Genomic DNA, 15957 nt, shown 5'->3' on the forward strand with positions numbered 1-15957 from the left:
TTCTATATTTGTTTCTCTCAAAGCACATAAAAAATGGTTAATATATAAAATATGTAAATAACAGACCAATTTCAAGAAGACTGCAACCTATATACTATTCTTTGTGGCTTTTGGGTAGTTGATATATATTTAATGCTACTTTTGAATATAAAATAAATTTCATTACTCAATAAAATTTTAAGAATGAAAATACGGAATGTTTTTGTATTTTTAAATTTAAATGGAATTATCCTTAATGAAAACTAAAAATCTGGCACATTAATAGACCTCTATTCACAAATTCCTCAAATTATTAGATTTAAATTAAAAATTAGAATAAACCTTATGTTTGTATATAAGAATAATTCAAATATTATATTACCATTACAAGCATACTTGCAAACCTGCCACTTGTAAAACAAATCTCCCTGAATGCTATTTCTTATGCAAGATGGAAGGTACAGCAATTCCAACAAGAGTAGAAGGATAGGTTAAGTATTTATTGTTGGCTTAAAGAGCCTAGAAGTATTTTTTTGGTATATAATGAAGTTATCTGCATCAGCATACAGTTATGTGTAATTAAAAAAATCAGTTACACTGGTAATACCTTTATATTTTACTATCTTTAGATTTATAATGTTTAATTACTGTCTAAAACTATTTTGAATTGTTTCAAAAATGAATCACAGCAGGAAATTTCCTCAGCAGTTTCTTTAAAATCTAAGTATAAATTATTATATCTATTAGCAATTCAGAAATTGCCATTTGTGCTAAAAATGGCATAGAATTTCCTCTGTGCAATTTCTGAAGGTTTCTAAAAGGTTTTGAATGAAAAGACTAATTTCAGACACAATTTAAGAAAAAAATCATGCACACAGTAACCACTGTACAGACTCATCAACAGGTATTCTCAGGATACAGCCAATCTGGGAAGGCTGTGAGAATTTAACTGATCAAGGTTAAACTGCACTATTTTCAAACCACTGTAACCAATACTTTACTCTCTACCATTAGTTTTATGTGCCTTAATAAAGAAGTACACTAGATATCAAGCACCTGCCAACCAGTGAACGGGTAAAAATTGGAGAAGGAGAAATAATCAATGCTCAATATATGATTATTTAAATACAAATACATAAAATAGAGCTGGGGGTATAGTTTAGTAGTAGAACCCTTGCCAAGCATGCATGAGACCTGGGATAAATCCCCAGCATACAAAACAAATAAATTAATAAAGCAACTTTCATTCTCATAATCAAGAACTTTTCTGGTAGAACAGAACAACAGCCAATAGCTAGAACATATCAGAAACTCTGATACAGAAATATAACCAGATATGTGTTGACTGAAATTTTTTTCCTCAATAGGTGAATCATGTTGGTCTAACTTTCAAGAATCAAGGATTAGGGGGGAAAATTCTATACATTATAAAAAAGGAAAGTACCAGCTTCCTCTGCCTTCAAAAAAGACACAAAAATCTATCAAAATTGGAAATGATATATGAAAAGAAAAACTATTCCACTAAACTCATGTAAACTCATTTTATAATTTAACCAAAAATACCACTAACAACAAAGTACTAAATTATAATAAATTTATCACAATACCTAAAGATTACTAATCATTTAATATTATTACAAGACATGAGCTTTACAATGTGAAGTAACAAATACATCTATAACATACTCATAAATCTTTTCACTGTGTCAGTTTTGGTATAAAACTGTTCTGCTTTCTTTGTGAAAGTAAAATCATTGCCAGGCTTACAACACTGCTTCCCACTTTTCCTTCCAAATATATTCCCAGTCCATCAAAGTTTATGACTTATTTCCTGATCATTTCACTTAGCTTTTCTTCTTTATGTCTATACTATTTTAATTCTATAATATAAATATGTTTATTAACAACTGAAGGCAATAATCAAAGTGTAAATTTTCTGGAGCCAATGCAGCCACTAAAAATGCGAATGAATTACAGGAGGATGCTGATTTGGATCCTACACAGTGAAATAATCAAGCTATAGACTCCATTCGCATCTTCAAAAGATGAAGAAGCTAGTAAGCTCTGACATAAAACTGGCCTTCAAGAATAAATAATCTTACCCCAGGTATAAAGGTAAATATGTTGTATTTTTGATTTTTTATTGAATTCCTGGGATGTTTCTCTTCACACTTCTCAGGGCATCCAAGCCAGACTGTGCGTGCTTTCAGTTCTTTCTTTCTTTGACAAACATTTAGCAGCCAATCACAGCAACTGCATGAAACATAAAACAGATGTTGTACATCTTTTTTTTAAAGTGTGATTCTACATATTTAGAGTCATTGCTGATTGTTTATGTACAGGTATTTATCAATCACTAGTATTAGATATACTAGTATATCTAATACTAAGCTGTAGGACTTTTCCTCAAAATAGGTCAGTCTTACAAATTTGTATGTGACAATAAAATAATGAGTACTGTACAAATGTGCAATAGCTTCTAGAATCCCACGGGTATTATCAGCCCTGCTCAGATACTCTTACTGGAAAAACAAAACCATTTGCATCCTGCTGCAGTTGATGTCCTTTATCAGTGAGAGCAAACCTTTCTGCGCTTTCAATGATACAAACAATCCACTGCTACACGTGCTATAGGTTTGCCACCACTGCCTATAAGAAAAGGTGTAACGATGGATTACTGGTGATTCTCAATATATCACTCAGTGACTCAATGATAAATGTCTGATATTTTAGTTAACCCAGGATGTTGCTCTCTTCTCTGAAATCATCAGTCATCTGCCTACTCTTAAAAAGTGACTTTTCAGGAGGCATGGTGATACACACCTGTAGGCCCAGTACTTGAGAGGCTGAGCAGGACTGTCAGAGTCTAAGCTAGCATAGACTGCATAGTGAGTTTAAGGCCAGCCTGAATTACAAAGCAAGACCCGATCTCCAAAAAGAAAAAGAAAACTTTTTAAAAAATGATTTTTCAAGTGATACTAATTGAAGATCTAATGGTTCAACATTTACCAATGCTTACTGAAAGGTATAGTCCAATGAGATAAAAGTGTGGCTGTATTTCTGCATAGCCATCATCATCCATGCGACGCACTGTTAACTCTATCATTATCCTATTCCAACAGAGACAGGGTTCCAGGAACATGAATTCTTTCCAGAGTGACTATTCCAAACCCACTGGTGGGAAAAGTTTTCTTTGACTACCTCAGAAAACGATGAACAGGTACACAGTTTATCTTTAGTAAGCCCAAAATAATCATGAATCTAAGCTTCAGTATTAAAATTTTAGGTTAATTCAAATTTCTAAAACATAGAATAATTCAGATCGATTTATATGGGGAAGTCACATAGAATCTGATCTTCTGAAGTTATTTAGGGCTAGAATCCCAAGCAACCTTCATACATGAAAAATTCTTAACCTCATTTTTATGACAAACTAAGTTTAAAGCTAATGATAAATTTTCTATGGAAATCAAAGGATAAAGTCAGAATTATACAAGACTGGCATACTGTAACATATCTCAGAATCACTGTACTTACCCCTTCGCTCTGATTATATTGACCTCATGTTTAGAAATCACTTTTCAAAAAACATTTAAAACTTACATTTACTTTATAAATGTCCCATGCAGAATTTCATGATGAAATGCGTGTGCTGCACAAGTGTGTCTGTGAACTGATAACGGCATCATCTTCATTAAATGTCAACCTGATTGTTCGTCTTGCTCAAAAAAGATCTTTAGAAAGGAAGTCTGTTTGGAAGTCTGTTTTTCAGTCTCCCACACATTTCTACAGCAGGCCTGCACTACAGCACTGAGGAACTTTCCTTTGACGTGACTGTTGCTAACCCAAGGAATCAAAACAGCAGGTCACCTCTATCCTCAAAATTACCCCTCACTTCTAGGACAGCAGACAAAGTGCTAAGGACAGACATCACTTAGCATTATCCCTCATCACTTCTTAAACAATATATCCAAACACCTCCAAACTGAAAGACTTTTCAAGATCCCAACAGTTATTATTAAAGCGATTTAAGATTTTCAAAATAAGTATTTCCTTTGTCATCTCTGTTTGTGATGAGGGAAAAAAGGAAATAATTTGAATACATTTCAATAAAAGTTTGATATTTGCTCTTGTTTATGCTTGAATGAAACAAAAAACAAGGCTTCAAGTAAAACACAAAAGTTTCAAATGATTCTTTCTGCCCTTACTGTTGCTTTTACTGTGTGGTCCTGATACCCTCACAAGGATTCTTAGTCTCCTGCTCCACCTGCTCTTACTATCTCTAAACAGACTGTAATTGCTTAGGATACTCCTCTCAGGACCCACCCCCTGGGCTGAGTGCTCGGGAGCACTCTCTCCCTTGGTCTTAGTAGCTCTAAACTGCCAATGTTTTATCCATTTACAAATGTCACTAATATTATGAATAGTCTACAGTTACGTAACACAGGTTATGGGTGGATGCTTTCCTAACCTCAGACTGGCATCACCTCACCTGCAGCTGTACGAGACAGATGCCAAATTCCAACATTCTACAGTAGAGGAAGATAGAAGCCAGAGAGGTAGTGACTTTTCTAAGCTAAAACAATTAGTTAATGGTAGAGCTAAAAGCAGAACACGTATCCCAAATGTCATATCAGTATGGTCAGTATAAACAATCGTTAGATGAACACATTTGCTTTTCATAAGCTTGGATGAAAACAAATTAGTCTCTAATGAGAAGGTAATTATAAGAAAGCAAAAAAAAAAAGAAAAAAGAACATGAAATTTAAAGTTGTTTTGGTGACTACTGCCAGCAAGTGATCCTGGGGGAAGCTCCTTACTCTGCTTGCTTCCTCTTCTTGTGAGTTCTGCTATTTCCACAGGCAGCAACTAACATAAAAATTAATACACAGAGAGAAACTGGGCTCTCAAGGAAGTCAGTGAAAGACGGAGACAGCAGAACTGTGACTGGAGGCACATCTTAGGAAGGCAGGGTGAGACCAAAGTTAATGGCCAGACTTGCACTCTTTCCTAAGGGATGAACAGAGACCACCTGGTCCACTAAGTCCAGATATATATCAGACGCCTGAATGGGTGACCAATATACCTGGGCCCATCCCTTCCCGAAAACTTTCCAGTTTTAGAAGTCATAGTTAAGCCAAGATTAATGATGTCATCCATATGTCTTTACTATATGCCCCACTTGCCTACTGGGTCAATGTTAGCTAAATAACTATACCTGCAATGTTATTGGTTGACTATAGTTTGACCCATCTTGTACCCATATTTGTGACTTTGCTGTACAAATTACTTCTGACAAAAGGCTTCAGTGGCAACTCAGTTTTGGGATCTCTCTTGTGTCTCAGGAGCTATTCGTATTTGCCGGTAACCTTCCCTACTCTGAACTTTCTTTGTTCTTTGGAATTCATTCTTCGATTTCAGGGGACATCAGCACATCTGACATCTAGCAAACTGGGAGTTATGTTTCTCCTATGTCACCATTTTCCTACTGCCTACCAATATCCCATAGCAAAACTCACTATCCCTGAACACAAAGAGAATGCAGACCTACACTCCTCACTAAAGTATCTGCGGGCCACATATTGGCATTTTAATTTTAATTAAAATTTAAAATACATTTCCTTAATCATATCAGCCACACTTCAAGGGTTAAACAGCCACTACTAGACATCACAGATCTCAAATATTCCTGTCATAATAATGAAGGCTACTGAACACCACTAGCATACACAAAATTCACTAAGGGCAAGTGGAACATGGGCTACCCACTCATTACACACTTCTCTTCATCAATTCAAATACAGTGAAAATTCCTCAGGATTGCATTCAGACATGAATTTTGTTGTGCAACACGTAATTATCTAATCTGACACTTAAACATACGTAAGTCAATAGACAATATACAAAGTTAAGCATTTAAAAATCATAAAATTACTGTCGGAAGTTTAGCTCAGCAGCACAAGGGCCTGCTAGGTCATGAGTTTGATCCCTGGTACCAAAGAAAAAAATATATAAATAAATATAAACCATAAAACTTATCAAATGTGAACTTTACACTGTTGACCTGATTATTAACATATTCTTTTACAGACAAAACACTGCAAGCACAAAAATACAATGTCTCCACGACATGAGTGCTATAAACACTAAGGAGAACAGAAACTATAACATCCTCACCTGCAACCCCCGCACTCAAGAGGCTGAGGCACAAGGATCACTGTGAGTTCTGGGTCACCCTGGAGTACATAATGAATTCAAGGCCAGCCTTGAGACCTGTCTCAAAAAACCAAAAAAGAAAAAAAGAAACCTTAACATTAACACTTTTTTTTTTCTTTTTTTGGTCTTTTTGAGACAGGGTCTGGGTACACAGTTCAGGCTGGCCTTGAGCTTACTTTGTAGCCCAGGCTTGTCTCAAACTCATAAGGGTCCTCCTGCCTCAGCCTCCCAAATGCTGGGATTATAGGCCCAAGCCACCATGCCGGGCAACATTAACACTTCTGTCATCAACTACAGGAACTAGTGCCTTCCTTGTTGATATCCATCTCACTCTACAAGTACCAAGTACCAGTTGATAAAAATACATACTCAACTCTTTCTTTCTTTATAGCCCTATACAGATAAATCTAAGATTCCTAGACTTCTAAGACACAATTAAGCTATTCATACCACTTTATTACTAATACCTTATAAAGAATAAAGTATCATTACCAATTATTTCATTATGTACAAACAACATCCAGCTGGTTAGGGAGCCAGTATCAAGTTACATTCTATATGACAAAACTGAATGAATAGAATATATTCACCATGAGTTTGAGGTCTGAAAAGCCCTGGAACTGCCAGCAGATTATGCAGATGGAAAATACTATCAGAAGAAGACAGGTGATTTCAACAGTAAGAGTAGAGGATATAATCAATAGGGTATAAACAGTAATAATTTAAAATACAACAACGAAAAACTATGTAAGCTAAGGAAATGGAATTAAAAGGAGTTGGTAGTGAAAAGTAATGTGAGAAAAACATTAGAAAATACTGAAAAACAAGAGAGATAGCCAAAGAGAAGTCCTTGAAAGACAGAAACTGGGCGCTTTCCTTAATACCATTTATATATATGCTAAATACTTTCAAAATTTTTTTATTTGGAAAACTATATATATTATATATCTAAAATGTGTGTATAGTCTTGTATTGTCAAGATCAATAATAAGTAAATCCAATAATGCACAAATTATACTTTTCTTTAAAATGTATTAGGGTTAGTAGCTTCTCAAAAATGCCTGTATAGTAAAACTCTAATATTAAACATATTTATATAAAGATTTTTATCTTTAAAATTTCAGCTATAATTAAATAACTCCCCAAATTTAGCCTCCTCCCCACCCACCTCCCAAAATATAGACAATCATTATATCTAAAAGGTAACTTTGGTTACACTACATAACAAAAACAATGCATTACGCCTGTCTTTTTAAAAAAGATGGGCATCTTCCCATGTTTTGGATCCTAAATGTTTTAAAGATTAATAGAAAGTGTAGAGACCATTAAGAAGGAGGAATAATCCTGATATCTGATATCTCCCGCATTCCCTTGCCTTCATATGGAAATGCCATTTCAGGCTCCATTTTCCAAAGGACAAAGTGATTTCTGATAACAAGTGAAATATAAATCTCGTGAGAAAGACCATCAACCAGATCAGAGTGCTACACATATCAATGTGCTTCACAATTACATACTTACAGGAAGGTGTAGTGTAGTCACTGTTTGAAATTCAAAAGTTTAAGACAGAGTTCAGAAAAGTTTTCTAAATGTCCGAATTGGAATCTTTGCCAAATAATAAAAAGGAGAAAGCAAGTCTTAAGCCCATAAATGAAAGAAAGCCAAATCAGTCCCTAAAGCTAGGAATAACAACATCAAAGAAAGCCTCACAATCCACAAGATCTACAAATACAAATTATATTTACAGTTCATTAATATTAGTTATAATTGAACTGTAATATTAACATTTTCTTCTTGCAGTAAAATTAATTTTTATAGGTTCTCTTTGGACCATCATTTAATAATTTTAGGAACACTGAATTATATAATGGCATTTTGGCATTAAGGTGGCAAACATCAAAACTAAAAATCTGTAATAAAGAAATAAGACTAAGATAGTTCCTAAATGTAAAATTGGCTCTCCAAAGCACAAGTTTCTAATTTCCATTATAATTTCTCACTGTAGCAGACACCCAGAGAACAAGAATGTGATAATATCTCAGGTTACTTCCCATCCCACATGGCAAAAGGATACTCTAGTGCCACACAGACCAAATAGAATTGGCCAAAATGGTTCCCATAGCTTTTCTCATAACATCATGATTTATTAAGATAAAGACTTTATGGACACATTTACCATATTTTATTATACTGTTTCAATGGTCTTCCAACCAGAGCATTTTTGCCTCAAATGTCTATATTTTCAAATATACCATTAATGTTTTCCATAAGAAAGAGTATAGTACCAGAAAATCTAAAATTTGGCTGCTACATTCCACTTGGTAAAATCAAAAATACTGTTAAAAAATCAGTTCAGTAATGTATTTAGTACTATGATGAAATTGAGAGCTTTAAAGCCTAAAATCCTTGGTAAACTGCTGGGTGGCAAATAAGTACCACTTCCAAAACATACAATGCCCCTCTAAAGTTCATGCCAATAAACACAGAATCATTCCAAACCCTATGGTCTTACACCTATCAGTACCTGAGTACCATACCCTCAATTTCAGCAACTCGTTGACATCTCCATTACCCAGGGAATTTTCTATTACTTTTTTTTTTTTTTTTTGTCTTTTTCCTTTTTATTGGTACCAGGGATCGAGCTCACGACTACCCGCTTGCAAGGCAGGCGCTTATGCCACTGAGCTAAATCCCCAGCCCCTTACCCAGGGAATTTTCACACAGACTAAAAAGACTGCCTAACATAGTGGTCACAAATATCAGCATTCTAAAAACAGTCATCTTCATGGTGATTTCCCTCTAGGAAGGTTTAAGACCAAGCATTTACCAAACATTGTCTACTGTACTTCAAAGACTACTTGTACTGACCACACTTTCTTGTTCTAGCATTTTTCCCACTGACCAGAAAAACAGCTGGCCTAACCCTTATGTGTTTCAAAAGGGATAGTTCTAGTTCTTAGCTGTAAATATTGAGAACATTTGCCTTTTTGAAGATGGTACCACACAGACCTTGAAGGAAAAGCACTACCCCCATCCGCTACACTTGTAGAGAATCCTTGCCCCCGAACTGTACCCCACAGCAATCCAACTGGCGGTATTCTACTGCCAACCAACTTCATCAATTCATAATGCTGTGGGGTCCAGGACAATCATATCTCCTCACCCCAGACTTCCACAGCCAGTTCTGCAAGGGCTCAGGATCAAACAGCCGTAACAGACCAATAGCCATAAAATTATGCTGAATTCAATACAAACCCCTGACTGCTGATTTCTCCTTTGCTGATTATTGGTAATCTCTACCAAAGCATGACTAAATTTTCCCATTTCTTCAGTACACATCTATAGCCTAATCATTTCCTGACTCAAAGGATCACACATGCCCAGTTAAGAACATAAAAGTCATCTTCTCCATCACTATTTTCACTCTTCTTTTCCTCCTGCTATTTACTGTCCTTTCTTTATTCTTCATAGATCTGCATCACATGTATATTTTCAGGAACAACATCCTTCATAAGGCTTCCAACATAACCAAAATAAAAGACTCTCAAACTTACATTTCCAAAACTAAGAAAACTGTTTGTACTAGACCAACCCTCCTGCCAGTGTTTTCTGTTGTTTTTGGATATGAAACAGATTTCTAAATAAGGAACATCTTTTTAAAAAAATTAAGTTTGTGGGTTTGATCACAAAAAAGTCTTGAAGAAAATAAAGAGTGCTTTTCCAGTAAACATACACATGATAAGAAAGTGAAACGATCTTATTGCTGACATGAAGAAAGATTCAGTAGCCTGGAACATAAAATTAAACCAGCCATAAAACGCTCTTAGTCCAGGTCAGGTTCCAACTCTTTTCACAATGAAGGCTGAGTCTGAAGCTAGCAGAAGTTGGATTATGAGTTGTCTTTGTAACACACCATCACCACTGCAAGATGAGGGCACCCATTGGTAACACAGAAGCTGTAGGAAGGTCCAGCAGAGGTGACTCACAAAAGCAACCACACCAAACAGCAGATTTAAAATATGGGGTAAACAGTCTTACACTAGAAGACAAGGCTGTAGGAACAGATTAGAGGGATAAAAAAAAAAATCTAGGGCAAAACACAAATGACTAACATTGTAAAATCATCACGTATATCTATGGCTGACTATCGTAATGCTTATTCCTGGCTGACGATTATAAGATCATCATGTGATTTTCGTGTATCATGAAAAACACATACCTTGCTGTATCCTTCACAAGTGTTACAGTTACTGTATGCTGGCCCGGTCTCCTTCCAGAGGCAAAGGCCAAGTCCCTGATTAGTGTAGCCCACATCAATCAACAAAACAGTTTGCCCTGTAAGTATGGATACCTCTCATACTCAACAGATGATCCTGAGCAGGATGCCTCCTGTCTTGCAGTTCACCCTGCTCTTAACATAGCTCCCATTCTGCTTCTGCATTTGCCACACACACTGTCCCATTTTCCACTAACAGACCCACTTTTTCATTCCTCAGAGTAAGGACAAGGACTCAGAGAGGCATCAAGTTGTTGGGGGGACTCCTTAGTCCCACCCCTACCCCCAGACCTCATCTGGATGTACCACCACCTGGGACTGTCACAGCAGAAGAGAAAAAACAACACCTGGCTTCAAAGTTTCAAAGACTAAGCCAACCTTCTTCACAAGGCCTAATGGACAGATGACCTTAAACCGAAGCCAGTGCTCATCTGCCCTTCCAAAAATCCTAGGGTCTTAAGAATTATGATGCAACTTCTTTGTCTGTGCTCCACAAATGAAACAACAAGCCCTGGATGGCACTACACCCAGTAAAGTGAAAAACAACAATTGAAATTATAAAATTCTGAACTGAGAGATACTGAAAATAATCTTCAAAACCCAAATGCATCTATTTTTCAAAAGGAAAAGATAAAATAATAGTGATCTAAGCAATCACCTTTGGAAGACAAAAAATGAATAGCAAATTAAACTGACAGAAGATGTTAAGAGAAAAAATAAAGGGAAGACTCAAAATCAATAAAACAGGAAGCAACACCCTGAGAAGGACACAGCATTGCTTACACAGTTACACAGAGAATGTTTAACCTGAATCTGATGTCAAGAACACATCAGACAAACCAAAACATAAAGGTTTCTATAAAATAATGAACCTGTATTCTTTGAAAATGTCGAGATGAATGACAAACACAAAGTAATAAGCCTCGATTAAAGTAATCTAAAAAGGCACACTACTTATATATAACATACAACCACCCACATGACTACAAAAATATATCACAAAAGACATTATTTGGAAAATGGCATTGAATAGGGATCTAATATATGTGCAAAGGATTGCATCAATGTTAAATGTCATGAACTTGACAACTGGTCTGTGATTACATTAATAAAATATCTTTAATTATATTAAAGAATTTCCAGATGTGGTAGCACATGCCTGTAATCCCAGCACTCAGGAGGCTGAGGCAGGAGAATCACTATGAGTTCGAGACCAGCCTGGGCTACAAAGTGAGCTCAAGGCCTACCTGAACTGCATAGCCAGACCATGTCTCAAAAAGACACACAGACACACACAGGCACACACAGACACACACACACACACACACACACACACACACACACACACACACAAAACCCACCTAAAGAATTAACATGTAAAGAGAAATGAGGTAATCTAGTCTGAAATGACTAAAAAAAGATACAGAAAAAAATGATACAATGAATGTGGCAGCTGAGCATGGTGGCACTTGGGAGGCTTGAAATAGGAGGAATGCTGTGAGTTCAAGGCCATCCTGGGCTACATAGTAAATTTCAGGCCTACCTAGACTACCTAGTAATACTCTGTCTCCCAAAAAAAAAAAAAAAAGCACCAAAAAATATGTAGAAAATATTTAAAACTTGGGAAATCAGTCAAAGGTATATAACAATTTTCTATACTATTCTTGCAACTTTTCTATAAATTTGAATTTATTGCAGTATATATATTTAAAAGTACAAGAAAGCACACAAAAGAGAGGACATGAATAAAAGTTGTTAACTCTTCAAAAAGAATAAAACTGATAAATAATAATTTTTTAAAAGATACAAATTACTGATATCACAAATTTTAAAAGGTGGCATTACAACAGATCTTATGTATTAAGCAAACCACAGTGAAATATTTAAATAACTTCATGCCAATATAAATTTGAAAACAGATCCCTTGAAACTGTCATATATAAGACCAAAAAAATCTGCAGTCCTAAATCTGTTCAAGAAATTAACTCTCTATAATGAAATGTACATCCACAAAGAACACTTCAGATATACTAGAATACTGGCTATTTAACCTAGAAAATGTTTTCAATAAATCACACACAATTATTATTAATATCGCCAGTTAAGAATTTTGAAAACACTGATTAGCCATGAAATTCTTTCTTCATATGAAACCTAACAATATACAAAGAAGTCGTAGACAGCTATACTCTAAAAGTTGAACAAAGCATGATGAACCTAAATCTTTCTAAGTTTTCTTACTTTTCTCTAAGTTGCCAATTTCTGAGTCCCAATCTTTCAACTACACAGAACACACTTAGAATACCAACTCATGAGCTGTTGCAGAAATCAGTTACAAAACATCTTTTATAAACTTCTAAAGGGATACTATAAAGGATGGTGAACAATACATTTTTCTTCAAGTATTTACTTTCTCTTTATGCATAGAGAGATATAAATTCATACTGGCAACAAAGGTATTGACTACAAACCTTTAACTACAGAAAGACTTCTAAGTGCTGTAAATACATTTGATAGGCTCTGCTTAAGTCACAAAGCATTACTCAGCTGTAATCTATTCCTGGGAGAGGAGGGGGCAGTGTCTGAGATGCATAGTGTGCTTTCACCTACCACACTCTTGTCAAAGGCAAATCACACCAGTTTATCAGCACCAGGAAACTTGTCCGAAATATGAGGAGTTTTTATCTTGGTATATCACTAATTAAATTAACAGAGGAAGCTTATTCTAAGTAAAAGCACCAAAACTGAATAATTCACATGATTATAATACTATTAAGCTGATGTTATAGCTTCACATCTACCTTTTGGATAAGAAAGGAATACTATTTATATATATTGATATAGTGAACAAAATTATTCTACCATAATTAATTACAAAATCATCAATTTCCTCCAACTTTTAACCATTAAAACTTCTCAGAAATTTGGTTTTCTCTTCCTTTTAGATTAGCATTGTTTGGTTTTGACTAAGGTTATTTTAGTAATTCACAATGCCAGTGACTTCTTACTTTTTATATGAGCATTTATCAACACATCCAATAAATATATTCAGAACTATGCTTATAAATGACCTTCACGAACAGGAAGATCAGGTAACAATGAATGACACACCTGGTACAGAAGTACTTCCATCCACCACAGACAAACCACTCCAGTCCTCTTTTCCTCCGTGTTATCCTAGCTCGTGGTAATGTGTGGTAATCACTTTCATCATTCTCAAAACCTTCTTCAGACATCATCAGTGGCATTTCATCCAAATGGGCAGACTCATCCTCCAGCTGGTATCTAGTTAGGGGAAAGAACAGACAGCTGAGCCAGGCTAAGCAGTCTTCTGTTACAGTGCATGGTTTATTTAAGAAAATATCTGGCATAATTTTACTAATTACCTATTATTTTCCTTATAATAAACTGCCTTCACAGAAATAAACCATTATAAATAACAATGTATTGCCATGTTACTTTTCTTTGCAAAAAAATAAATAAATAAATAAATTAGTCAAGGCATACAGGTAAGAAAAAGGTTGTGCAAGGAAACTTGCATTAGTTGAAGAAATACACAACACTCATGCTGTATATACAATCTCAGAACAGCTTCTGCAGTGTATCACCAGGCAACAGTGCTATCAGGGGTGCCCAAACTTCCCTTACTACATTCAATCCAATAACAGAAAAAATAATCATCTTTACCACTAGCCAAAAATTTGTATCTCCAAGTAATACCCAAATACTTTGTTAAAAAAAAATTTATAGTCACCAAAATTCTAGAAACAACGAAACATAGCTGTCTGGACCCTAAAAGGTCTGAATATCATCTGTGGGTCTGCAGTCAGAGTTAATACACTGAGAGATACAAGGAATGACACTATGTCCTATTTACTCTCTCTACTATTGTCTTTACTAAAACATCCTATTCAATGGAAAAAAAAAACTCAAAAGCCAGCATAATTTTAAACCAACAGTCATGATCCGAAGAAACAGTAGTCCGCTATCCACAATCACCCGCTATCCACAATCACCTTATCTTTCCTGAATAAAACCTTTAAATAAATAAAAATTTACCTACTGAGAACAATTTGTCAGAAACTATAATGGTGACTCAACAACTGTTGCCTTCTTCACCACCATCCCCCAGTACTGGAGAATGAAGCCATGCGCCTCTGCACCAAGCTATATCCCCAGGCCTCTTTTTTTTTTTCTTTTTTCTTTTTTGAGTTATGGTCTCACCAAGTTCTCCAGGTTAGGCAGGAAACTGATTCTCCTGCTTTGGCCTCCCAGAATGCAGAATTATAAACATATGCCACCACACCCAGTTGCCAACTTAATTGTACATCAAGCTCTTGTGGGAAGTATCAATATGAAAATTAAAAAAGCAGACTTCTGGGTTGTTGTAGAACAACAGCAATCACTTAAACTGTCCTGTGCATCCTCAAAAACCCATATAGAAGACAAATAGAAACAATCAGACTCCACAACATAACTGACAGAATACTGAAACCCTTAATTTACACATAAGGAGAAAAATAAATATTCAAAACCAACACAGCCAGTTCCACAGAGAGAAACATCCTTTCTAGCATCTGTGGGCTTCTCCTGAAGAAATACGAAGCCTCTTGGTCAGTGGAATCACATGCTTAAAGTGCTGAGGGTAATGCCATATCCAATAAAACATTTTCAGAGGAAGGAAAACTAAGAGAATTTGTTATCAGTGGATCTGTCCTAAAAGAATATTAAAGAAAGTTTCAAAATAAAGAAAATGATACCAGAAGGAAACTAGGACATTAGGATTAATGGACAGAAAGTTCTTTAAAAATACATACGACTATTCAAAGTAAAAATTATACCCCTGTATGGTTGTTTTCAATGTAAGTAGATGTGACTACAAATGACAACTCTAATGTAAAATAGATGGTTCTATACTTTACATGAAGTGATAAATGACAATAGTTAAATATACAGTGAAAAGTTAGCTATGTATATTGCAATCCTTGAAGTGGGTTTCTCAACATGAACACTATTAACATCCCAGGCCACACAGTTCTTTGCTGTGGAAGGCTAGCGTGTGCACACAAAATGTCCAAAAGCATTCCCAATCTGTACGCACTATATATCACCTACACCATTTCCCTTGTTGAGACGATGAAAATTGTCTCTAAACACTGCTAAATATCTCCATAGTAAAGAAACCACAACTTAAGGGAGTAGTTAAAAATAATGGAATATAATAACAAAATATTAAAATTAAAGAATACATGAATTCATCAAAGGACACTACATGATGATAAGAGGATTAAATCACCAATAAGATCCAGGAATCATTAATGTGTATGCTACTACCCCAGAGTACACACAGCAAAACTGATGCAAATGGAAGGAAATAGACGAATCCATAGCAGTACCCTTCTCTCAGTACCTTAATAGAAAAAGAACTAATAGAAAAAAATTAGGATATAGAGATGTAACCAATACTAGAAACCCAACTTAAAATC

At 35.3% G+C, this 15957-nt stretch overlaps 1 protein-coding gene across 6 annotated transcripts in view; it reads right to left on the bottom strand.

The window, feature by feature from the left end:
• Atp9b (ATPase phospholipid transporting 9B (putative)) overlaps nt 1-15957 on the bottom strand; it is a 351973-nt gene that overhangs the window by 318193 nt on the left and 17823 nt on the right. For 4 of the 6 annotated variants that reach the window (XM_063231400.1, XM_003463321.5, XM_003463322.5 and 1 more), the window contains exons 2-3: nt 13583-13756; nt 2082-2232 (exon numbers count right to left, since the gene is read on the bottom strand). In XM_063231400.1, the coding sequence (XP_063087470.1) occupies nt 2082-2232; nt 13583-13719 (288 nt within the window). In that variant the 5' untranslated portion in view covers nt 13720-13756. The remainder of the gene's footprint in view (nt 1-2081; nt 2233-13582; nt 13757-15957) is intronic. The other 2 variants (XM_063231403.1, XM_063231402.1) reach the window with 1 other exon arrangement.

Source organism: Cavia porcellus, unplaced genomic scaffold, assembly GCF_034190915.1.
Source record: "Cavia porcellus strain 051 isolate PalLab524CR breed Dunkin Hartley unplaced genomic scaffold, mCavPor4.1 scaffold_20, whole genome shotgun sequence".
Classification (NCBI taxonomy): domain Eukaryota; kingdom Metazoa; phylum Chordata; class Mammalia; order Rodentia; family Caviidae; genus Cavia; species Cavia porcellus.